Source organism: Poecile atricapillus, chromosome 2 (assembly GCF_030490865.1).
Source record: "Poecile atricapillus isolate bPoeAtr1 chromosome 2, bPoeAtr1.hap1, whole genome shotgun sequence".
In the NCBI taxonomy this organism is placed as follows: domain Eukaryota; kingdom Metazoa; phylum Chordata; class Aves; order Passeriformes; family Paridae; genus Poecile; species Poecile atricapillus.
Window position 1 is genome coordinate 43,151,315 of NC_081250.1, and position 26,306 is coordinate 43,177,620.

Sequence of the window (26,306 nt, forward strand, 5' to 3'; positions counted from 1 at the left end):
GATCAATACCAAGTACTGAGTTAATCTTGTTATAGGACTGTCTGTCATAATTCCAACATTTTTTTCCCTGAATAAGGCTATGTATTCAGGACTCATTCAGGACTCTTCATTATAAACACAAAGTTAAGAGTGGGCTGTATTTGCCATGTACACCATTTTTACCTACAATTTAATTTTACATGGGATTGTTCAGCCATCCACCATAATGAAATCCTTATGTAAAATTTTTGCAGCCACTTTTTTGTTCCTACTGCCCAAAATAATTTACGATCTTCAGCCACTTTGGGCATTTTGCTGTTTCTTTTCTAAGTCACTGATAAACATTATGCAAATAGAGGTCATCTATCTCTACTGATAGCTTTACTCCACTGTGAAAACTGATCTATTTGTGGTATCACATGTTGTGTCTTAACTAGTATTAAATAGTATTTAATTTAGCAACCGTCTTTAACAGTGTTAATCAGTGGGAATATTTTGTATCAGATGACATTAATTATTTTTGGAAGGGTTTCATTGGGGAATCTGTCCAAAGCCTTCTGAAAAGCAAGACAATCAACCAGACATGTATTGTTCAAATGGCTAGCAATTCTTTCAAAGATAAGCTTATGGTAAAAGACTTCACCTTACATGTTGACTCTTCCTTGATAGAGCACATTTATTGATGTCTTTACCAACTTTGCTTTTTTTTTTATAATTCATAATAGTTTGCCTACTGCATACATTAGGCTGGTCTCAAAACTCCCCAGGATTTTTCTAAAAGAAAAAACTGCCAGTTTCAACCTTTTTAATACTAGAGCAGTTTTAAGCAAGAGGCTCCAAACCATAGTTAGCAGTTTGGCCATTTTATTCCTGATGCCCGTTAAAATATGTCATCTTTTAGATGAGAATTTTCTGCTCTTGGCAATTTACTACTGACTGAAACCTCTCCTACCAACCTGGCAGATGTTTCAGGCAGAGAGATCCTGTGGCACATGTGCAGAAAAGGGACAGGATTCTAGCATAGGAACCCCCCTGAATTCCTCCATGGTGAACACAGGCAAAGTACCCATCTAATTATCTGCCATGGCCTTGCTTTGTTTGAAATCTTCTTTTACACCTTCCTCAATTATTGGCCAAACAGAAACTGTCAGATTCTCATTCTCAATGTATTTAGAAAGGAGTTTATTTTTTTTTTATGTTTTGCAGAATGCTTTACTGAAAATATATTTTGCCTTTCTATATTGTATTTTACACAATATGGCTTCCAAAGTTTATTTTTCTGTGTTTCCCATTTAGTATAACTTATGACTTCTGAAAGTTTTCCTTTACCTCATACTAGTCTTCAGCATGCTACAGTGAACGTGTTATCTGAGAACAATATCCTTGCTTAAATGCCACACAGCAGTAGGATGTCATCATCATCATCATGGCAGTTAAATGGAGTCTTTCATGACTGTGCTGTCCACCTCTGCAGCCTCTGTAATTTCCTTCAGCACAGATGGAATTGCCTTTCTGGTAAGAAAATCCTTGCCTTCTTTTGATGGGATTCTGCTGCTTCAGTCTCCCTTTAAAGTTTTGCCAAGCTCTGCTCCAGGCCTAATCTGAGGATACAAAGCTTCTATTGACACAAACCCAGAGGAAACGTCACTGGAAATATCATGCCCTTTCACATCCGTTCTCCACTCCCCTTGTCTTTCCTTTAAATATTTCACCAAAACTTGTTTAATTGTAACTGTCAACAACGTGGTATAATCTTAGTTTAAGATCACCTTTCCTGAAGGATCTACAAATGATTCCCCTGTACTCACTGAATCTCAGTTCCGCCTCTGTACACAATGTCCTGCATCTTTGTGTAAATTCTCAAGACAGTTTTGCACTTCAGGCTTTGGGACTGGTTTAGCCAGCTGCTTGAAATGTGTTTTCAGCTGTGGGTGAAACACCAAGCTCCTGAGTTCTAAGATTCTTTTGATTAAATATTGATGAAATGGCTGAGTTTTATCTGCCTTTTCTCTAGGTTTGGGAGGGAGAACAGGGACTGAATCAATATTGCTACTCTGAGAAATACTAAAATAAAGACATGTCCTGAATTATTGGGTAAATCAGCACTTCCACTTAGCCAGAAGCCTTCCTTTTTACAAGGAACAGTAAGTTAGTTGTTGAAAAATCCATGCTACTAATAGAATACTATTCTATAAGATGTAAGAGTTTTGAAAAATATTGAATATAATTTTGTTTTCTTTTCCCCTCTTTGCATGTCTACAGTGCAGCAGCACAGCATGGTTGTCTTTTCCTCACCAGGATCTAAAATTCACCTAAAATATATTAAAAAACCCTTCATATTTGATCTAGATATTATTAACAGATTGCCATATCTTAAGCAAAATGCCTCTGAACTGTCTATAAACACCAAGAGTAAAAATAATCAAAAATAAACACAAAGGTGTATTGTAACATCACAGATAGAGGAACTACTGAAACCATAACCACTGTGCTGTTTGGCAGTACTGCCATTTCTCAAGGCTGGGCCAAAGATCATTTCCCTACAAGTGGTCCCACTGAAACCCAACAAAATTTCTTGTAAAGATTGACATTATTTTTTTCCTCTTCAACATTACTGTATATGGGCAAAAGCCTCACTCATAGTTTACTGGTTATGATGGTTCATTGCTTACCCTGGTTGATGACTTTTTAATGATGACTAGAAATTATTGTAACATTGTGGAGATAAGATTATATTGCAAATTCTTTTTAATACTATACCCACAGTTCAAGTGTCCTATGTATTTCATACTACTTAAAATGTCTTGTAAGTTTCATATGGTGTCAGTGAATTATAACACCTGAAAATGAAACCTGATCTGCTTCTTTCATGAAACTATTTTGTGGGCAGAACCATTAACCAAGCAATGCAGCCAAAGAGGTGATTCCCTTCACCAGGTGTATAAGGACCTGTTTAGAATACAGCAGCAGAACAAGCTCGACTTACTACCCTCTTCCTTGCTGATCTGCAATACCAGTAGACTGAGAAAACCTTCCTTATTTCTGAATTCATACAGCATAAAGGGACAGCACCGGCTCCTCTATACAAATCAAAGAAAAAACCTTTTTCAGCATAACAGGGAGCAGCAATGACAAGGTTTGCAAAGAAATGTCACATTGTTCTTGAGCTCAGTTCCTCTTTTGCTACACTTGGGGCAATGTCTACTACAGTAAATTACCCAAGTAATACACTCACTAGGGAAAAGCAGGCAGTCTTTTTCCATCAAATTCCGAGACTTTTTAAACAAGTCATTACTTCATGTGTTGTCTCTTCAAAGAGCCCAGTTCACAAGTTAAGAGCATTCCCTGCTTCTATCAGATACTCTGAAGAGCAGTAGGCTTACATTTTTTTTCCAGCTACACTCAAGAAACACATGTCAAATTAGTGCTGTTTGCTGTAAGTGACCTTCTGAGCCCATCCATGCAGAGGGGGTCAATCACCTGTTTTAGGGGGAAAAACAGGTAAGGAATGTTAGTAAAGCTTAAGTCTGAAAAGTATTTGGAAACCTGAAAAGCCGGATCAGATAGTGAAAGAGTGGTGGGAACATTTACTGCACCTGTCTGACATTTAGAACTATGTCTCACATGAACATTTCATGATGAAAAAGTACTTCCTGCTGAAAGCCATGTTTTGGCTATTTTTGACAACCATACTGAATAACAGAGAACACCATCCCAGTGGTGCTGCTTTAAGTTCCCAGGACAGCAGAGCTTAGCCTTAGACTCAAGCTTAAAGAAAGCTGGATGCAAGGCACAGTTGAGGATCAAGGACATAACTGTCAAAGGACAGCTGAGGACTGACACAACACTAAGCTGATCTCAAATGACAATTAACAGCCCATTGGCCCTAGCATCTGAGAATATGGAATCACTGCAGTGTAACCATGGATGTAAAGAAACCCAAGTATCAAACAGGGAAGCTCAAGTGGACTTTATTATAGTTATTAGAATGTACAGGGACATCAGTGCACTGCTTCTTATTTCATTTCTCAGATTCAACACAGGAGCAGTTAGACACCAGCTCTTTGCTTTGTGCACATTTAGAATGTGTCATGTGGGACGTCCTTAAATAATTTTCTGAAAGGCTCTTGAAGTACAAATCAAGTCAAAACCAAACTAAGTGACTTCATAGATTCCCTGATATTTCAAGGAAATGCTATGTATACCAAAAAGCTTTAATATAAGAAGTGATTAGGATGCGCCAACAGGGTGGTAGGATACAGGTACCTGATTTTATCATCACTTTTATGATTTTTAAAGTCCATTCCATTCCATGAACTTGAAACAGTCCTTGAAAACTTCATTATAACACTATTTCTTTATTACAAATATTTACATACTATATATTAGTACAGTTTTTATTTCCACACTTTAACAATCCCATCCCTTGATGCAGTTACTATAAACCCTTGTGTGGTCTGGAAAGTCGCAATATCTGTGATAATATCATGATGCCCAACCGGGAGAGACTCTGGACCCTTCCGAGGGGTCTCATCAGTGGGCCCCAGCTTTTGTTTGTTCTGAATTTCCTGTATAAAAACAAAGTGAGAAATACTATTTACAGAAGGGTGAGCACTTGCAAAGAGAGACTGTCATCCATATTAAGTTGTCAGTATAAGAAGACTGCAAAGCCTCTTCCACCAGAAGAAACAGTCAAACAAAAATGCCCAACCATACAACCTCCCATCTTTTGACAGTTTCTTTTACTCCTTGGTTCATTTCTTTACATCACACACAGCCAAAGTCTTAATCTGAACTGACATTAAAACTCTTTGATTAGGTTAAAAATGGGGGGTTTTCTCATATTTATTTAAATGACAGTAAGATTTGATATTCCAACAGGGGGAAAAAAGCTATGGGAACACATACATCTTGGCTTCCCAAAGCTTTTATAAAAACTGCTTCAATAGCAAGAAAGTAATTTAAAAGTTTGAGAAAAAACACTAAAAAAACAGTGCATTGGGTAGACCCCTACTGACTTGTTTTAGTCACCTTTGAATCAGCACTCAATTTGTTGAACTGAAACAAAATATTGTGCTATTTAACAACCAGCAACACTGCTAGCTCCCAAAGTCACTCTGAAGGATGTAACAAAAACTTCAGCATGCAGATACTGTATTATCCTGGTGCCAGTACATCTCACATTGCCTGGCTAAGATGCTACTCAAAAGATATTCCAAACACTGATGAAAGCCAAAAGCATTAAACGTCTGAATTTCAATATACCAAAAGAAACACATGACTCTGGCTTCTGCATCTAAGTAGTATTTGTTGAGTCCAATTATGTCAAAAACAAATTATGTTTTTCTTTTAAAGTCTTCCCAACTGCCCAAAAGTGCAATGCTGACACCATCCACAAAAGTAAGAGTGAGCGAGTTATAGTTAAAGATATTATGCAATGAATATAACCTATAGGGCCATCCAAATGCAAGCAGAATAGGTGTCTATCAAACAATGCAAAGTACCTGAACCACCTCTGTGCCCTCAATTATCTTCCTGTAGTAGGAAACAGACGGGCAATTAGAACTTCCAGCAACAACGTATGATCTCTCAGGGTAGGCTAGATCCCAAAACCTAAAAATGAAGAAACAAAATCAAGGTAAGACGTTCAATTTTATCAGCTTAAAACAGCTGCTTAAAAGTGGTTTTCCTCTTATGATGAAAATGAGTGGGCACAAATGCTATCTGCTTTCTACACTTAGCAGAAGGGAGCGACGCAGAGAAATCTACACTCATATCAAGTTCACACATGAATTATTTTTTGATTTTTGTCATCGAGCTGATGAAGAATTTTACAGATGGATATACACTGTATTTCAGAGTACACACTGTGTTTCAGAGAAGCACCAAGTTCTGCAGTCCTTTTTTTGTGAACAATTTCCTCAGCTCACTGATGTTCACTAATGAACACATGTTCAGTATTATTGTTTCGGCTTCTTACAGAAGATTATTTAGGCAACACTTGGCAAAATTTAGTGCACCAGCAGGGGTGAGAAGAGGAGGGTGACAAACAAGAAGGTTGTTTAGTTTGATTACCTTATTTTCATGTCTGATCCTGCTGTCAGTAATATGGGATTACCAGAAGCTGGACTACAGTATATTCCATGGATGCTGTGAGGAGAAGGCTAGCAGGAAAAAGGAACATATAAAAATAACTTATCAGCAATAGCTGTCACCATGCTTCAGAAAGGAAATGCATTCCTAGCCACATTCATCCACCCAATTTCCAAATATTTCTTGCAAATGCCAAGTCACTTTAATGGGCCACATCTTATTATATTAAATTTCTCCCTTACTCTTTACAGAGTTAATCCTCCATAACTTTCTTTTTTTTTTTTTTTTTATCTTGGAAATTACATTCTCAGTGATGAGAGATTATTTTTAAAAGACTCAGGCAGGCAAATCCTACTGAAAAGCACATGGATGCTTAAATTTTTAGGCTATGAAGGAATTATGGGACAGATACACAACAGAAAACTATCTAAGATCATGGAACTACCTGTGTCAAAAAGGGCAGGATTGAAATGAACTCAACCTGTGATCCTTGCAGCATGTACAAACTTAGGTTTAAGTAGATTTCAGACATGCATTTATAACATCTATAGAAGCAGCTGGGTAATTTTTGTTGATGTATTTGTGAACGATATTCCAGGCTGCTCCTTTCCCAATTAAGTCATTGGAGAAGAGCCACTTCATGCTTCAAACTAGAAGTGTAGTAGTGGCATTATATTACAGAAAGAATTTGTAAAGGAGCAGATGCTTATGGAAGTATGCACAGCCCCAGGAACAGCAAATAAAAATAAATACAAGAAGCCACACCTTGAATTTTGGCTTTCTCATAATCTTTACAAGCTTGACCAGTTCACTGGTTTTCTAAGAACATGGGTGGGTATAACATATGAGTGTTACAAGTACATTCCATAGACAATGGAAGGTACCAGTGAAGATTCAGGTTACACTGCTGTTTTACAAAGGGGATTTAATTCTGACAAGTAAAACAGTTATAGCGGCAAAATGAATCCCAGGGCAAGTTCTATACTGATGCAGCATGGAGTCCAAGGTTGTTTTAACCCTGGCTACCCAACAGAAACTGGAAAAGAAAGAGACCAGACCTGCAGTTCTGAAAGAGGTGGTGCACTGCTGGCCCACAGAGTGAAGCGTCGATCACCAGTTTCCATATCCCACATGGAGACTTCATTGTTGCCTTGAACAGCTACAGGAAAGATAAAGCCAGCGCAATAAGTACCAAACAGGTTGGCTGGCTCTTTCTATTTGCTCTACTGATATCACATGGAGGGTATGACACAGAGATGTCATATGACAGAGAGAGACACTCTGTTTGCTCCCTGCAGCATTTGTATTAGTCTTGCTACAGTACTTTGGTTTTACTGCTTGAAAGCAGCTTCACTATAATTAAAAGTGCTTGATATAAAAGAGTTTAAAGGAAACCTTATTTAATTCCCAACCCTTTTAAAAATGTATAAAACCCTTGGTTTCCTCCCTAGATAACTTCTCAGCCTTCTATGAGGAGCATAGATGCTCTGTTCAGCATAGTCATCAGGGTCTTCAGAGAATACTTATATGCAGGTAAGAAAACAATCCAAAGTTACAGAGCTCAGTAGCTACAATGAAGTTCCACACTTATGTTGACAGGTAAAGAATTCTGTTCAAGGGATTGCTTACAAGCCTGGCAGCAACCTAGCAGGCAAGGACTTTTTAATAATAATAATAATAATAATCCAAAATTATGAACTTTGTCATTCATTTAGTCTTTCATAGGGAGGAAACAAACTAGAAAGTACAGTGAAACTTGCTTAATTTGTATTTTTTTCAAGAAATTTCTCTTATCTCCCAGGGTGGTTAATAACTCAAAATAGGAAGTGAAGCCTAAGAAGTAAGTAAGATATGAAACTCAAATTACTCTCATTTTACAGCAACTTGATAAATTTAGTTATTGTAGGATTAGTTTAAGGTACTTGTCCATTTCAGAATGTGTTCCTGACACAAACCTATAAAAGCCTATGACAGTGCCACATGCAGTGAGGATGAAGCAGTCGTAAGCATATCAGATGAGGAATCTTGGAGATTTCCAAAACTTCTAACCCAGGACACATTTGGCTTAGATTGGAGGGGGAATTGGAATTCAGTCTCTGCTGTACAGAAGGTGGTGGCAGATTTTCCATCAGCTTCAATGTATGAGTTTGAGTTTAATCTTTTGTAATATTTTGTCCTTAAAAAGGGATGGGGTAGACAGCACATAGGGAGGGCCCCTCATGAGAGCTGCAATGCTCAGAAGATGAGAATTGTAAAGGCTGTCTGTCATTTTGACAATGGCTAAACCCTACTTTTTTTATTTTCAATCCCCACCAGGGCTTGAAGATGAAGCTGAAAGTAAAACTGCTTTAATCACAACCTCTGGGAATTGTGAGGTAAGTTTAAGACATCTTTTACCTGCTATTACCCATGACTGATAGACAGGATGCATGAGCAGGCGTCTGATTCGGGCCTTGGAAGGATGAGAGTGGCTGGAGATAGGTAACTGAAACCTCATGTCCCAACACGCCATGGTACCATTGCTTGTTCCTGGTGAGAAAAAGCTCCCCTTAGTCAGAGGAATAAGTACATGAGGTTTTGTCCTTATCTTTGTGCTCTGTTCCTAGGGAGATGGCCTTCAGCCTCAAGTACTCAGCTGGCAGAATGCCTCCCAAAAACAGATGAGAAGATATTTCTCTCCTCTTGTTTGAGAAAGGCATATGCTAGTAAAATCAGATCAAGCAAAAGCTTGAGATGTAGTTACTGTAAGAGAAAACCACAAGGAAGAAGAGGGGCAGGGAAGAGAAAGAAACTAACAAGAAATACAGGCTTACCAATACACAGCCAGCACTGGTGTATGTCCACAGCAAACGAAGTTATGAGGCCTAACTTCAAATCGTGTTTCAGTGTCCAAGCATTGCTGCTGGATCGCAAATCCCAGCCAACCAGAGATCCATTAACTGTTCCATAAGCCAGTACTGACTGAGCTCCTGAATTGAAGTGATGCATATCTACCACACAGCCATCATCCTTCAGATCTAATGACCTGGGTTAAAAGAATAAACTAATTTACACACAGGTATGACTCCCTCCAAGTTTAAGACTCCTTCCCACAGCTTATGCTGAGCAGCTTTTTCCTCTTTGTGTCACTTCCCAAGGCATCTGCCAGAAACAGCTTTCTGATTTTAGTACCAGGGGTGCTTATGCTCTCTCAAATCTCTCTGCTGACAGATCCTGCAAGGTTGTCAGCAGCCCTTTGCAAACATAAACACAGTTCTGTGCCCTGGGTCAGGGCAAGCCCAAGCACAAGTACAGGCTGGGTTGAAAATACACTGAGAGCAGCCCTGAGCAGAAAGACTTGGGGGTGCTGGCTGATGAGAAGCTCAGCACGATCCAGCAATATGTGCTCACAGCCGAAAAAGCTACCCACAACAGAAGAATCAAAAGTGTGGGCAGTAGGTTGTGGGATGTGATTCTCTCTCTGCTCCACACTTGTGAGACCCCACTAGCAGTACTGTGAGTACTTTCTGAGGCCTGGATATATCTCTCACTCAAACTGGAAGATTAAGCTGTAGCTTCAGTACCAAATAGTCACACACTGCTCATATGGAGGTAAGAAAGAGATAAACCAAGCCCAAAGACTCCTCTAAATAGTATCCCATTACCCATATCCCTACCACCTTACCACATTAAGAGCCTAGGAGGAAAAATTGCAGGTCTGAGGCCACATCATATGCAGTACCACTGTAAAAATTTATCTAATGACCTGTGAAAGAACCTTCAAAATCACTTTCTTAAGATCTTAACAAAGGAACTAACCAATCCCAGTACACAAATAAAACAACTAAGAACTATTCATAAAGGCTGTTTCAAGCTCATAATGTGTTCAGTGACACAGGAAGTACAAATATCCTATAGCTAAGAATGGTCAGCTCTGCACAGTGCATTTGAACCCTTCTTTATGAAGCAGGGTAAGAACATACATTACAGCCTTCCAGTACAGTCTGGGCTCAGCCAGCAAGAAGCCTAGATCAAACTTAATGATCTATCTGAGGAATATACTAACAGCTTGAGATCTGTGAATGGTGAGATTTAACCTCTTTAAGTACATACCTGCTTTGTATTGGATGAATTTTAGGAGATTTAGGGAGCTTTGAGGCTTCAATACCAAGAAGCTGGATGGCACCATTATCTGAAGCTATAGCCAAGTAATGTGAGCCTTGGCAAAATGTAAGTGTTTTTACATGTCCTCCAATCCGAGAGTATGTCAAAATTGATCTAAACAGTACAGAGAGAAATAGGGGGAGAGAAAAATGAGGTTCTTTTTGGTGGCACTTAAAAAAAAAATTACTTCTCTTAAACACCTACTTGAAACAAATGGCTCTTGAGAGAGCTCTGAAAATAACATTTTCTAGCTGTTTCAGAATGAGAAAGCAAAAAAGCCAGTGTTGTTTAAAGCAAAAAAGCTTTAAACAACAATACCAGAATATATTTATATATGTACAGAAATTAAATCAAAAGCCTGTAACTATTGTGCCTACAAAGCAGTCCCTTGGTTTATTTTCTTTTATTAACTAATTGAAACAGCAATATAATATTATAGATACAAGCCAAGAGGAACATATCTCTTTATTGATATTTCCAGCACACCCAAAAGTGATTCATATTCTGCTCCCTGCTCTACTTCATTTTTCACTCTAAAATTGCAGCCCCAAATACCACAGGTTTTTAAGCTACCTGGTTGTAGTTGTTTTTCCTTCCATTTTTTGGCTGTTCCAGACCTTCACTGTGCCATCATTTGAGCAAGTGGCAAATATTGAGTGTTCATCAGAGACCCGAATGCGATTCACGGCAGACTTGTGTTCATGAAGGTGAGCTACCAACAACCCTTTGGGACGCCATCCTACAGGGAAAACAAAAGCACAATCTAATTAGGAACATGCAAATCCCCCTAGATCCATGCACTAACTATATCAGGATACAGTCATTACAACTGCAAAGCACAGACAGCACTGAAAACAGTGTTAAGGCATTTTAAATATTAAAGGCAAAAGCCTACTTGCTCAGTTCTTAATTAGACACTAGGTCATAGGTGTTCTGTGCAGTAAACACATTTCCTAAACTAGAAATTTCCTCTTTTCCTCATCCTTTGTTTTTTTTTACATGAAAGGATGATATCTTGACTCAAATTATACATATATATATATATACACATATAATTTTTTATCAAATAATCTCAGTGGCCTGTGATGTACCTGGAGGTGGGGGCTTGCTCTCCCACTCAGCATTCTCCATCATCTGTTTGGCAAGTCTCTCTGCATTACACTGCTCTCTCTTCTGCTGGATCAGCTGCTGCAGCTCAGTTTTGCAAGTGGTGATGCGCAGCTGGTGTGCAGATGGGGACATTGTGCTGCCCAGAGCCTGCAGGGTTGGTTTCCTGGGCTGGACAATTGCTCCATCAGATGCCTGTAAGTAATTGGCCCTTAAAAAGATGTGCCTTACATTTTACACACAGACAAATCCCCTTCATAAGATTTCTGGGTCACACACACAGTGAATAAAAATGGAAAAAAATGTTTTTTATTCAATCAATTAGCAATGAATTAGCATTAAAAAAATGCTCGCATGAAGACAATTAAAAATAATGAAAATTATTATTTATATAAAAGATTAACCATTCTCTTATTCTACCCTGTTTGCTTACTCTGTTCTCTATTCTATCTAAAGAAATTGTAATGTGCAGTGCACACCTATTAATGTGATTATTACAGAGGCAGTTATTGCTCTCAAGACTGAAAAAATTAAAGGTTAGATCTCAAATTCATTTACATTGGGCTTTAAAAACCAAAATGTGAAGTGTTTCCCTTATTGTTCAGGGTAGACACACTCATTTAAAGTTAGCAGAAGTTAATCTCCAAATAGAAGCCAAATAGAAAACAACAGAAAACAGTGTCAAGAGATGCCTCCACAGCCTGCAGAGCTCCCAGCCTATCCTTCTCTAGCCAGTACTAAGTATTACAGGTACAGGATGTCCAAATGCTGTTGTGATCTCCAAGTTAAAACCATGATTTCTCTTCCTCACAACATGTATCAGGGCATGCAATTTGAGGAAAAGTCTTCCTTGCCAGAAAGGTTTATGTAATAACTGTCTAATCCACAAAGCCCCACCTCTTTGTGCAAAACATCTATTTGCTAGTGAAGGGCTAAACTTACTTCAGTCCTCTCTCAGTTCCTATTTTTAAAATAAGAACTTGAATGTCAGCAACTCTGCTGAAGAAAACAAAAGCCAATAGCATGGCCAGTGTCAAATAACCTCCAAAACAAAACAAGAACATCCCATCCATACAGTCCCACTTGACTTTAAAATCAAATCATTTCAGTTTAAGATGAGAACATAGTATTTTTCAAGTGTTTTCTCCTCACCTGTGGAGAGGATGACAAAGTGGCACAAATACCAGCTGAGGACTCTGAACGAAGTGGTTTCCCAGCTTGGATGGCTTCAGGATCAGTAGTTTGCCCATGTCCTTTGGATATTGGCTGGGAGATGTTTGTTGGTTCCAGAGACCCAAACATGCTTTTCCATTCTTCATTTACATTTGAATCTTGTTTTACATGCTTTCTAGCTATAAGTAGATTGGAGAGAGGGAGGAAAGGAGGAGGTGGCAGGAGAAGAAAAAAAAAACCAAACACCCCCCGACATTACCATGACAACATTCACTCAGGATTGTCATTACTTTTGAGACCACATGGAAGTCTAATGTTTACATGCCAGATTGTTATTTACATACAGAGAAAATCCTATTGCTATGCTGTGGAGATCAGCTGACAGGCATTTATGAGGGAAACCAAAGCAAGCACCTGCCACAGGTATTCACATCTTCTTGATCCTATAACTGACTCGTGATAAATCACTTCACTAGAGGGAAAGCTTACATCTAGAAGGCTGCAGGATTGGACTCCACCATATGATATATTTTTCTTATAGAATCATGGAAGGGTTTGGATCATTTAGTCCATCTGCCCTGCAATGAGCAGGGACATCAAGAATAAATTTGTAACAGCATTGTACACAAATCATTGTTAGTGTCAAATACAATAGTTTTCCATCATAAGTGCAACATCACCTTTAGATTCAATTATGTTTTATTTTTAATAGGAAATGCATTTATTTTCAGCATTTCTTTAGAGTCACTTAGAACTGTAAAATATAGACAGAAAAACATGGGACAAATTAAATTTGGACAAAGTCAGTGAAGAAAAGTTAAAGGCGTGGAGACTTTAAGGGTAACAGCTTTGGGTGAATTAGTTCAAGTATAGACTTCCTATACACTAAGTTTTAAATCATGTTGACTCCTGATTCAAGGATGCAAAAAAATAAAAAATCCTATACTTCTGTACTTTTCTTTACAATTATATGCAAAACACCCTAATCCTAGAAATAAGATATTAATAGGTACAGGTTTTACAGATATTTCTGTATTTTTATATGTAAAAACACAGAACCTACCACTGGTGTAAGAGAGAAGGGAATTACAAGCTTGAGAGAGTAAAGAGGAAGCTCAAACTGTCTGGTAAAGAAGAATTTTGAGATTACAGAGAACTGGCATAGTTAGCAGCAAGTGGATTTCACATCTGAACAAGGAAATGTAAGAGGGTTTTTACGCTGAAAGAAGAGCACGCAAAAAAACATAAACTGGGAGTGGATGAGAAGCTGAAGAACCCTAGGGCCAAAAAGCATGTACTTGGGTGAACAACAGTTAGCAACTCCTCAGTGCCAGCCTGAGGAGTTTTGAGTTTTCTTCAGGCTGCCTCAAGAAAACACTATTTTCACAGTTAAAGAGCTTAGCACTTGTTAAGAGGAAACAGCAGACATGTAGCCTTCAAAATTTACACTGTTGCCATGAGTCACTAGAGTCCTGTTTGCCACAACCAGCTGAACAACTGCACATGCAGCCAATTTAAAATATTCTCAGGGGAAAAAATAATCCCCATTTTTCAATGATCAGAGAACATTCCACCACCTCATATTTCAAACAGAAGTAATAATTTTCCTATTGCATACTCAGTGAGAATGGTGATAGTAGGTGATAGGCTGATTTACTGAGAACACCCTGAAAGGATGGCTATACTTCAACTATATAGGTCACAAAATATACTAACCACGTTTGTCATCGGAATCCTGCTTTGTTTTAACAAGATCCACTTGTCTCCCAGTTATTCCCAGAGCTGACAAGTCAATCACCCCTTTATGACTGCTGTCATGCAGGTGGCTCTGATCCACAATATTGGCTTTAGCTTTATTAGATTTTAGCATAAAGTCTTTCAGTGCTAACAGTTTGTCTTCTTCCTCCTCAGTCATCCCCTACAGAATAAAATAAAAGGTAATATTAGTCTCTTTTAACAATAACATGCATCAAGGCATGAAGATTTAAGAAGCAATAAAATTAATGACTGGCTCAGAAGTGCAAAAGAGGACATCCCCAGAATTCAAAGCATTGGTCCATTGCTCATACAAAACATAAGGTAAGCTACTGCAGTGTAAGAATATCTTTCCTCCTACGGAATGGGACAAGGGAAAGTGAAAGGGCAGAACAGAATTTAATGCTGGATCACTATCTGGTGCAATCTCCTTAGCTGCCACCTAGACCATGCTTACAGCCCACAAGCCATAGGGGACAAATAACCTCACACAGCTACAGTCCTTTCTCTTCCCAGTTCTCATTACTTTGGGTGGGTGATTCTTTATGTTCCCCTCTTCACACATAAGCCTCAAGACTTTCCAGCTCCATTTGCTTTTGGCACACAAATCTAGCATTTTGACAAATACATACTCCTTTATCCAGCACAATGCACTTAATCCAGCAATACTCTGTAATGCTGCCACATCGCGGATGCATCAGATGTTTGAGACTTACAGCCATTTTTTAAAGACTTAGGTGGTATTTGTATGTCTCCATACCTGGCAGATCTTTTAAAAATCTTTAAGTTCTGAACAAGTTGTCCCACAAGCATATACTGAAATCAGTGAAGTTAACAGCTTGGAGGATGAGAACCTCAGACTAGGAGTCCCTCACAGCAGCACTGCAAGGTCAGGGTTTATGGAGGTGTACAGAGCCCAAGAGTCTCAAGCCTGACTTTTAAAGTACAAATAAAACCAAATTACTTGTGAAAGAAGCTTTTTCAACAGCTGTGCAATGGCAGGATCTTCTGGGGGTGGGCACTCAGAGAGAGCTCCAGTTCTCTTCTTTTGACGCAAGTGAAGGTGTCGGAAGAGGCTTGTGATATCCTTTGATCTTAAGACATAATCAAATATGGAACGGCTGACGGGCTCCTTAAGTACACTTAACAGGACTATTTCTTTGTCCACCTGGAATTCAAAACAGTAGACCAGTCACCATGATGATATCATATAACTTGTACAAATCACTTAGATTCAACTTGTCTCCTTTCTTGAAAATAAGTTCTGTGTTGGTCATGTCAAACTTTCTCCATTCTCTTTCCCTCTTTCCTATAAAGTGCTTCTCATAGCTTGCTGTCTACATGAAAAACAACTTCAAAGTGAGTCTAGAGTGAGAACTTAATATTACAATCCAACTTAATGTTACCCACTACTTGCTTGCTAAATATAGTGTTGCATAGCAAAGAAAAGATTTATATACTAAAACCAAGAAGAAAAGATTTATATACTAATATGGCACAGGAAGTCAACAAGACAAATTTATCAATCAATGCCTAAAACACAGCACAAAGAATATGTAAACAAGGAAAAATGTTATTATAGTAAAGTTCCCATCTGCAAGGTTTACAACAAAATGTTAAACATGGGATGCATTTCTCAATGTACATACTGCAATTATTTCTTATCTATTTATCCATTAGAACAACTAAGAGGTGCAATCTACAGGTCCTGAAGTTGTATGCAAAGATGCCTATAAGGTCATACTACCAGCATCATGCAGGTCATTCCTGGACATGCACTGATAGTAAATGACTTAACTCATTCACGCTGAGCATTGCACCCTGACCCTTGTCAGAGCACTGAAACACAGGAGAGGTGCTGGTGAAATCATAAGCATGGTAATCACTGCTTAACAGACTGGTCTTGTAGATGAAAACAAAGAACATAAACCCACTTGTTTCACAGCCAACTTTTCATGCCTTTTAGACTCCTATAAACTACCACACTATTGCAAGAGTTTGACTATAAACAAGGCAGAAAATCAAAAACCTGTTGATTTTAGGATTTGTAAAATGTTTTGCATTTTGCAACAAATTTGAGAGAACAGTCTTTAAAACATGGAAAGCAATGGCCATTCTATAAATCTGCCAGCAGAGATCAAGAATCTATAATTGCCTGTAATCTTACTTTAAAAAAGAAGTATATATGGTCCTTAAAGCCAGACCATAGCCAAAACAAACTTAAGAATCATGGCTAGACCAGACATATTCCCTAATATTATTGGAAGTATTACCTGTATTATTGGTTGTGTGATAAAAGGATGGAGGTATGGCATTAGCTTGCAGTAAACATCAGCAATATTCAAATACTGTGCCACCACAGTGATAAATCCAACTGCACCATAACATATCCAAAGATTAGGGTGACACAGGAACGGTGCTGAAAGAAAAACAGGCTGTTACAATATATCATTCATATAGGAGAGAGAAGATCATCCTGCACATGGCAGCCTGTGATGTAATTTCCTTCTAATAGAATTACTCCCAAACTGAGCTGTCTCTACTCCAGAACACTAAGGTGAAAACATTCATATGGAGGAAATTATTTCATGGATTTCACTGTACTCATGCTGCTCAATTTCCCTGCTCTTGCCAAAAAGCATATTTTCCTTATTTGTTCATTTCAATCCCCAATTGTCAACTACAGATTTGCAATGGAGACTGATCCAAAAATAAATCTCAATACATTCTAGCAATTACAGTGAATCCTAAAGCCGGGGATTTATTTTTTTTAAGTAAATACTTTACTCCTTCCTGCTTTCTCTCTCTTCCTTGAAGAGTCACTACTTATATTCTAAGATTATGAGACTCAGAAGTCCCCCTAATTATGTGGGCTTTAAGAACTTGTTGTCAAGGCACTGTATCTAGCCATGAGACATAATCACAGATCATCTGCCCCAAATTCTGAGTGCATTTGAAAAACTGTAACATTAAGAAGAAGCAGACTACATCTCAAAAAATCATTTGGTATTTTTTTTTATAAATAGTTGTTAAATCTTGGGCACATCTAAATTAAACTGATAAGCCTGATCAGGAAGGTGAGACCTACTCTGACACCAAGGATGAATTGAGTTAATGGGTTTTTATGGTGTGAGAATAAGAAAGGATCCCAATTGTCTGAATTCTCTCATCTTCAAAGGCTATCAGTCTATCAGGCACATAACTTGCAGACACACACATTAGTGTGTCTGCAAGTTATGTGCCTGATAGACTACCAGAAGCAACCAGGATTTTTTGTTTACAGCAGGTTGCCAAGCAGACCAAGGAAAAGTCTTAAGGCAGAAAGATTTTGGAGTGAGTGTTTTTTGCTGCTTCCAGCCTATATAAAATCCAATTTGTTCCACCAAAACTATTATTTTAGAGTCCTGAGCACTAACATGGTTCAACTAACTGTAGGTCCTTACCACAATTTTGTTCAGATTCTAAAACAGAACTACAGGTTTGTATTCTAGACAGCTAAGCTGACAGTGTAGCTTTATGTAGTACTGAGATTTCTTTTCTTTACTATGAAAACGGTATTTTCCAGTATTCCAACTTACCGATATCACATGCAAACTCATAAATATGGGGCTTTTGCAAGAGTCCCAGCTGGCACATACAAGTAAGAGCATTGAGGGCTTTATAAATGACAAATTCTTCAGCATCACTGAGACCTTGCTGAAGCAGAGGTTTGAGTATTGATGAGCTTTGCCAGCCAACATAAGCAGCAACACCTGAAGCATAAAAAAACAAAGCAAATTGATAAACACCAGAAAACTCTATGACTTCCTATCAGAATTGAGAGTAAACATAAAATAACTTTATCACTTCTAATATAATAAAGTAATAATCAATATACTTGTTCATGTCTTAATGCTGGACTTTGCAGCCCTTTAATAAAAGGAAGGGAGGAAGAGGAGAGAAACAGCACAGGTAAGAGAAATTCCCTCAGTGCCACTGCTACAGAAAGGCATCTGCTCAAAGCCACAGGCACCAGTGCCTGCACTTACTTAAATACCAGTTAGAGAGCTCAGTTTTAAAGATGTGCAAATGCTTGAAGTAAAATAAAAACATAACTTTAGAACTTAATCTGAATTCTTCTGTGGATATTTTGAATGGATCCTGGGAGAAGAGTTAAAAATATAGGTTACATGTCTTCACTTTAACTCTCAATTACCTCACGTGTCTCTCAACGTCCTGCAAGAAGTCAGGACACTCTGACCTGTGCTTTGGCTGCTCCATTGCTCCTTCTAAACAATTTCTGGTAAGTTATCAATATCACCTCTTGGCAGTTTGTCAGCACAGCATTTTGTGGTTTCCAGTCACAATGGATTGTGCAGCTATCGTAATGGCCCCTCTGAAAGTTTGATCATGACTGTTTTTCTTGCCATGCACCTGAAGCACCATTTTTACTCTCAGGAACTGCACTTGGGAAAGTTTTCCTAACCCACACATCCTGAGCACTGACTCTCAGAAATGGTCATATGGATTGCCAACATACATAGAGCACTAGATATACTTAACACCTGATGTCATTATTAGTAAGATTTTAAAAATTGTTATGAAGTATTTTGAAGTGACAGGAATCTTTAGGTGAGGTTTTAAGGCATTAAAAAAACTTTTCCAGTTATAGCTTTAGCATATGACAAAGCCTAGCTATCACCATATGAACAGATCTGAAGTGAATGGGACGATGTGCACATGGTGAAGTGATGCATCTACTGCAGAGCTTGCCGAAATCCCAGTAATCACTTGCCATAATTTAGCTTTTTAAGTTAGTGGCTGTAGCAGAGACTCAAAGAAAAAAAAGCATTTAAATTCCAAACTTTTAATGTTAACCTACCCTAGACTTAAATATTTGGACTAAAAGAAGTATACATTTGTATCCACATTGTTTCATCTTCATTCTCTAAAGAAGCATTTCCACCCAATACTTCAGAAAGCTCTTTTCTTATAAATTCTACAAAACTTTATAAGAAAAGACTTTTATATCATTTATTTTTTATATCCTGGAAACTATTAATTTATTTACATTATTTTCTTTCCACTCTGTTTGGCTGCAACCAAACACTTACCAACAATGCTGTCAAAGAAAGCTCCTCGAAGATGCCAGTCATTCTTGTCATTTAAGAAAGTGATCATATGAGACAGAAGAACATCATTGGCTTTTTGCCGTCCAAAAAAGACACACAGACGTGTTATTCCATTTTCCATCAGTGTTTGTTTCACAATATTCTCTGGGTCACTTAGCAAAGTCACAACTTTCTGCTGGACCATTTCATGCAAGGCTTGCAGCTCTGCAAGGGACAACAGGATGACAACAGACAACATTTTGGCTGAGGAGAAACAGAGTGTGCATGTGTACCACCTGCTGCTAAAGGAGTTACAGCGACAGGTCATCCTGAACAACACCACACTCAGTAAAATTAGCAAAGCAACAGAACCTCCACGGTTCCAACCAGGGCTCAAAGACTTCAGGCTAAGTGTGAGGTGGTGACAAAGGTAAAGAGTAGAGAAATAAGAGACATTTTTACCCAGATCAATTTATTCTAAACTTGTTGCAACTTCCACTAAGACGTTCCACTCATTTTATACATATAGGTGATACGCAGATGTGAGGAAGCATCAGAATGAGTCAGCAGCAACAATACCGCAGTAAACAAAATGCTTTGAGGGAATTTTGATTTGATACGTTTATTTTACTATGAATTTCAAAATTTGTGAACTGACAACAGATCAAGAATATGTTTTCAGTTAGGTAGATAAATTCACTTCATTAAGCATACAGAGAGGAATATAAGAACACTTGAAAAAGTGAGTGCTTCCAGTTTCATTAAATTTCTCTAGTTAATGTAACAATACGATGAAAAATTTGACTATGACCTTGCCTATGGCTTCTACTTCATGACACAATTAAAAAAAATCTATTAAATGGAAATTACTGATTGTTAATGCACTGCATACTATTGAAAACTACAAGGCAGGATCTCAAACAAGCAACACAAAAATTTCAGCTACTGCTGCACCAGTTTTAAGGGGTGATTATCATTTGCCTGCAGTCAGAAATCCAGCTAATTTGCTTTCTATCATGACCCTGTCTATCAGTCACATGAAAAATCTGCTTCCTGGGTTCAAATTTCTCATGCTTGGTTTCTAAAAGGGTGAAAAGAACAGAACTACTCAAGCTTCTTTCTTCCTTGTGTTACTTCCTTCATCTCCAAGCTATCTCAAGGGCTAGGGGACAGCACTTCCTAGAAACACAGCCCATACAATGGAGCTTCCTCTCTGCGTCTTCAGTAATTCTGGGCATCCCACACCTTACATGAAGGAATTTTAAAATAATCTTTTATATTTGGTTTTAGTAGATTCATTGCTGTTTTATTTTAATGTATCACCCTGCAACTACTTAAGGGAAAACTGCCTCTTCCCCAAATTGAATATATGCAAGATGTTTACCAACTCTGATTAGTCACAGATGGATCTACTTAGCCCAGAAGAGAAATGACAGTTTTTAACCACAAACTCTTCCCAGCTATGAAGACTTGCTCAGCATTATTCTGGGAATTTATGCAGCACTACAAGGGACTGCATTTGACACACAGGTCACTTATTACCATGTGTCTTTCTGAAGGAAAAGAAAATCCATCCTTAGGATTTTAACTGGTTCTCTGCGCTAGTTACAATACAAAGTTACAGTAATGTTACTGGCAAATGGCATCCACACATTTAGTTTTGCCAGGCAAACAGACAGGAATTGGGAGGCACAGGGACAGAAGGAAGAATGACTGAAAAATACAGTACAAACACTATGCTAGAATTTGACAGGTTTTCCAAAGCTAAGGCTGCTTCCCACTCCAACAGAAGCAGTATTTGGAACACAGACATGTTTTTGCAGCTGTCTTGTTTATGCGACAAGCTGGAAGTGAAGCTGGACATGCAACCAGGCAGCCAGCATCACAGTCAAATACCTTGAGGACTTCTGGAGAAGAAAAATATGCTCATTTATATACTTCTTTTGTCTCTCAAAACATTCAGAGCAGAGGTGCCTGTTTTTCTGTGAAGCTGTAACACTTTGATACTGGTCAAGGCAAATCATTCTTCCTATTTAATAGGAAGGCTAAGGTTTGAGAGATGAGACAGATCAGTGCTACCTAGGAGGTTTGGGCCATGATTTGCTATTATAAGCAGGCAAAAAAGTGACATTACCTGTGTCATAGTTATCACTAGGGTGAGATGTTTCATCCGTTTCTTCACCATTTGGTTCATTTTCCATATTCAGATTTTTCAGCTGTACTAACTCCAGAAATCTCAGAGCTGTTTCTGCCAATAATGCTATGTTTTCTGCAAAGGAAAACATTTTGGTTACGAATTGTTCTACTTTGCCAATTTACACCAGTCTGATGATCCCCCTGAAGAAAGATTACAGCCACTGACAACACTAGTCACCATGGGCAAACAGGAGATTACACAGCATGCTCTGGTCAACCCATTTCTGTTGACTCCCAGCAAAGCTACCTAAGTTCATCAAATCACGCAGTACATTTGTCGTGTAAACAAATGGAAAAATACCAATGATATTAGGTGTAACAAAAGCTAATTTAATCCTGCTAGAACTAGCTCTCAATGCCACTTAATCTAAATTTAGCGACTAAATAACTTGACAGAATATAAGGGCAAAGAGACTGAATTAACTAACATTGCCACATAGTAGACTGCAACAAAATAACAACAAACCGTCACACCAGGACATGTATCCTAGTGAATAACAACTCGTTACCCTGGAATCCACTTTTAGAACATCTGTCAGGGTATCTATCCAGCCAATTTGGCACAGTTCTGCACCGTTTGGAAGCTGCTGAAGCAACTCAGGCTGCATTATACGGGTCAGGCCACCCCTGGCACAGGAACAATAACATCAAGGCAGAAGTCCCACTTAAGCAGTCATTCTGAGTGTCATCCAAGACATCAGCAAATGCCAATGGAGCCTGTCCACAGCCCAGACCAAATCCTCTTAAGTCACCAGTCTGACCACTTCCAAAAGTGTACTATAGTAACAGAAGCTAACTCAGTTAAACCATCTTTAAATACATTGATGTATTTGAAATTTAAATTTATCATGGTGACCACAAGCGATCGGTCCTATTCGTTAGCTATACAAAGTCTTCAATAAGTAGTTTTATTAATTTACTTAGTAAACAAAAGAAAAACATCACCTAAGACATTTTCAACTGAAAATGTAATTTTTAACTAAAAAACCCAAAACTAAAACAACACACCTGAAAATGTGCTAGTCATAGCAAATAAGAGTACATTGTAAATAGAAAACATGGGCATGACTACAAAGCTTCTTCCTGAACCATGCAGAACTCACACATCTGAGTAACATCTAAAGAACATGTCTGTTACAGTATAAACCAGTCTATTACAGAGCAAATAATCTCATTTCAGCCGCTGCATATCAAATTTAATTTTGTTAGAAAACAGCTCTGCAGCCCAGCAACACACTGATGCTTCAAGTTAGTTTTGTATTTATTCAGTTCCATCGGGCCATTTTAGTTAAACAATCAGAGCTAATGAAATGTGAGTACAGGTGTCATTACCTGCAGTCACTTCTGGTGACTTTTACTGACAGAAACAGTTAAGAGATTACAGAAAAGCTCAAGATTTGGAGTTTTGACTGGATGTCCTCTTACCAGCATATGCAAGTCTGACGATGGTGGCTTCATCCTGGGCCAAGTGTGCAATGCCTGGCAGAATGTATTCTGGGTAAATGTTAATATCATTGCGTGGCACCTCTTTGACGAGAGCAAGAACTTTAGTTAGTGTCCTCACAGATTCTGCCCTCACCCTGGGCACAGAGTCATTGCTGAAATGTAACAGATAAGGAGTAATACGATCCAGAAGAATCTCTACACTTAATCTTGGTGCTAAATGAAGAATCAGCTCCAAAGCAGCCAGTTTTGAATCACAGTACTTGAGAGTCTGTAAACAGGAAGTTATCACAGACACTAGAATAACCAGCCCATTCTCTTTTGTCTCTCCCTCGACCTTCTCTGTGCGATCCTGCCCACAGAGATTGTGAATGATGTTGTCCAGATCTTTACGTATGACCAGTATACGCTCATCTGCTGACACAAATGTTTCCTTGGCAAACTGGGCCATGTAAGGCTGAAGGAAAGTGTAAAATATTTCAGGAAATGCACTGTTACGTTGCTGTTTCAAATAATCTTCAGCTGCTAAACGTTTATCTGGCTCTCGATGGATCATCTGAGTGACCTTGAGAAAGGCAGAAGTAGGAGAGAGTAGGAGAGAAAAATCAAAGGTTTAGACATTTGTAATACAAAAACATCAAAACCCAAACCCAAACAATAAGCAATCTGTCACCAAAGTAAGTGAAATAAACTGCAAACAATACACACAGATGGTTCTAATTCTGTAGTCCATCCTTACCAGTTCTCTGATACTGTGGTCTTCAATTTTGTTTAGGACTTGATCAGGGGAAAAGAGGCCATTTCTGTAAGCCAAAAGTTGAGATAAATCAAACAAGGGTACACCTTCTGTGAAGAGCTCTGCTATTACACAACCTGGGACAGAAAGAAAAAAATAAGTCAAAGATTGCCAGAGGATAATAAACAGATAGTTTAACTTTGTTTTCTGCATGTAGACAAGAACAAGCCCTAAACAAGCCTTTGCTCGATTAAAAATAAGGCAAATGAGTTGCCAAATTCGTTTGCAGAAAGAAGATATCTCAAGCTCCAAAACCTGGCTTTTGTACTTGATCCCTGAAATAGGTTCCAAGTAATTTATTTTGAGCAGAGGGGTTTGCAATTAGAAAACATGAGGCAGTGATTTCAGCCACCTGCCAGCTGGAAAATCCATCACTAGAAATGGAACCCACATCACTGTCATGTGTTAGAGGAGTGTAGTAAGTCGGGTAGTAGCTCAAAATTAAGCAGCCCTTTTAAAGAAGGTAAAGAAATAACTTCTGCTTCCACAGCTGATGCTGGGACACAGCATATATTCACTCACACATGATTGCCAAAAACAAACCCCCAGTGCTGTGTACATGACACAGGTCTCTCTTCAAAGAACCTGCTCCAGCAGTTTCCTCCCAATAGTCTGCTTTATCAGTGGAGTGTTCTGGAAGTTTGGCCATAAGAGCAACTTGTAAACAGCTCCTTTAAATTCATATTTTGAATCACTTTAAGGGGAGAAAAAAAACCCCAAAAAATCAAGGGCTAAATTCATAACTTTCAAGACAAGGCCAAGACTCAAGGCAGTCTCTCACAGTCAAACTCTAACAACTACTTGTGAGTGGGACCATAACAGGACTTTGCTCCCACTTTGTGCCTGTGGGGAAAATGAGAAGGGGCTTCTAGAGCCAGTATTGCCAAATTACCCTGAAAGTTGTGTCAATCCCCCCACAGCTGGACCACTGACTGGTTTCTCCTCTCAGGCCCCATGAGGTACATGCTTCTCTGCCAATAGAAGATGATGGACTGCACCTTGTGCTCTTTCCTAGAGTATAGTTGAGCCATAACAGAATAGTTTGCGATTTCTCTCCTCAGATAACAGCAGTACACTTAAATTATGTAGCCTACTATGTTGTCTTTGTATTTGTCTGTAAATGAAAAAGGGTTGGGTCTTTACGTATAAATACGCAAGTTTTTAACATGCTGTTCTCCAAACCCACTGTAAAATTAGAAAAAAAAAAGAAATCAAAAAATTCCAGTTAAGCTCTTTTGCACTGCATTAGTCAGAAACAACACCTGATAGCTCCAAGTACCTGCAGAAAAGATATCCATTGCACGTTTTAACTCCCCTCTTGTTCGCTGATTGCTGTTTGCCAAGTCTACCAAAGGAGTGGAAGGGTCCCGCATGTTTTCCAGCTCCGTGGCAAACATGCTGCCGTCGACAAAGCGCTCGGGAGCGATGTAACACGTTCTCCTCCGGGATGTGTCAAAGAAGTAATTAAAGTCAGCAGGATTGTCTTCAGGAAGGTAAGTTGGTTTAAAACTGGCAAAGTCAGTTAGAAGAACCCAGTTCCAGCTGGTCACCATGATGTTCTCTGTTTTAATATCACCATGGCGGACTCCAGATTTGTGCGCTTGGTCCACCGCAGTGAGGATCTGGAAAGCGATCCACCTTTTCTCAATGTTGTTCAGGAATGGCCTGGTACTAATTCGGTCATAAAGGTTGTCCCGTACGTACTGTCTGAAAAGCATGGCGGCCTTATCGGACAGGGTGGCTTTCTGGAAGGGAAGGCAGTTCTGTGCCGAGTATAACCTTATCTTCAGCTCCTCCAGCTCCTGCTTGTAGCTTGTCAGGGATAAGGTGGGATCCTGAATGGCAAACACCTTCACGACCACCAGCCCCTCCCGGTGTTTGGCTCGGGCCACCTTGAAGAAGCGGGTGCTGCCCAGGCTCTTGTCGTACTCGAAGTCGTGGATGTCCGAGAAGTAGCTGTCCACCGAGAGGATCTGCGAGGGGGCGATGCCAGCCAGCTGGTTCCCCATGGCGGCACCTCCTCGGGCCGCGGGCACCGCGCCGGGGCTCTCCCGCGTCCGCCTGCGGACAAACACAGCGCGGATCTCACGCAGCCCCGGGTCCGCCCCGCTGCCCGGGCCCGCGGGCCGCGCTCCCCGCCCCGAGCGGGCCCGGCCGCCGCCGCTGCCCAGGCCCGGCCGCCCGGGCCGGCCCCAGGGGCACGGGTCCCCCGCAGCACTCACCGGCCCAGGCGGAGCCGGGACCCCCGGCCCCGGAGGCAGCGAGAGGGAGCGAGGCGGGACTCGGGGCGGCGGAACCGGCACCGCCGGGCGGGCGGGGAAGGGGCGGTGCCGTGAGCTCACATCCTGCGCCCGGCCGGCGGCGCCGGGTGTCCCCCAGAGTCCGCGGCGGTGCCTGCGCGTGGACGCCAACCCGGCTCTTCTGCCGCTCGGGCCACTGATGAACTTTCCCCCCCCGCTCTTGCTCCGTTCCCTGGAAGGGTTTACTTTTGTTCTTTGCTCTGCAATGGGAAGAAGCTAGGTGATACGTTC

General features: G+C 39.6%; 1 protein-coding gene across 1 annotated transcript; it reads right to left on the reverse strand.

The window, feature by feature from the left end:
• Window positions 1-4,317: 4,317 nt before the first annotated feature.
• On the reverse strand, window positions 4,318-26,064 carry PIK3R4 (phosphoinositide-3-kinase regulatory subunit 4). Its single transcript, XM_058832375.1, has 19 exons — window positions 25,055-26,064; window positions 23,719-23,852; window positions 22,962-23,544; window positions 21,475-21,609; window positions 19,344-19,565; window positions 17,829-18,002; window positions 16,524-16,669; window positions 15,215-15,418; window positions 14,212-14,413; window positions 12,475-12,674; window positions 11,307-11,517; window positions 10,789-10,954; window positions 10,165-10,329; window positions 8,886-9,097; window positions 8,470-8,601; window positions 7,131-7,231; window positions 6,055-6,143; window positions 5,484-5,592; window positions 4,318-4,547 (listed from the first exon to the last, which is right to left on the reverse strand). The coding sequence occupies exons 1-19, from the start codon at window positions 25,782-25,784 to the stop codon at window positions 4,377-4,379; spliced, it is 4,086 nt and encodes a 1,361-aa protein (XP_058688358.1). The 5' UTR covers window positions 25,785-26,064; the 3' UTR covers window positions 4,318-4,376.
• Between the last annotated feature and the right edge of the window lie 242 nt (window positions 26,065-26,306).

Excerpts from the sequence above, each read along its gene's own strand:
- PIK3R4 (XM_058832375.1), bottom strand. The coding sequence starts at position 25,784 with ATGGGGAACCAGCTGGCTGGCATCGCCCCCTCGCAGATCCTCTCGGTG. Across the intron at positions 21,610-22,961 it reads CGTCAGACTTGCATATGCTG|AAAACATAGCATTATTGGCA; the intron begins GTAAGAGGACAT and ends TTTCCTTTGCAG. Across the intron at positions 8,602-8,885 it reads CCAGTGCTGGCTGTGTATTG|GAACAAGCAATGGTACCATG; the intron begins GTAAGCCTGTAT and ends TTTTCTCACCAG.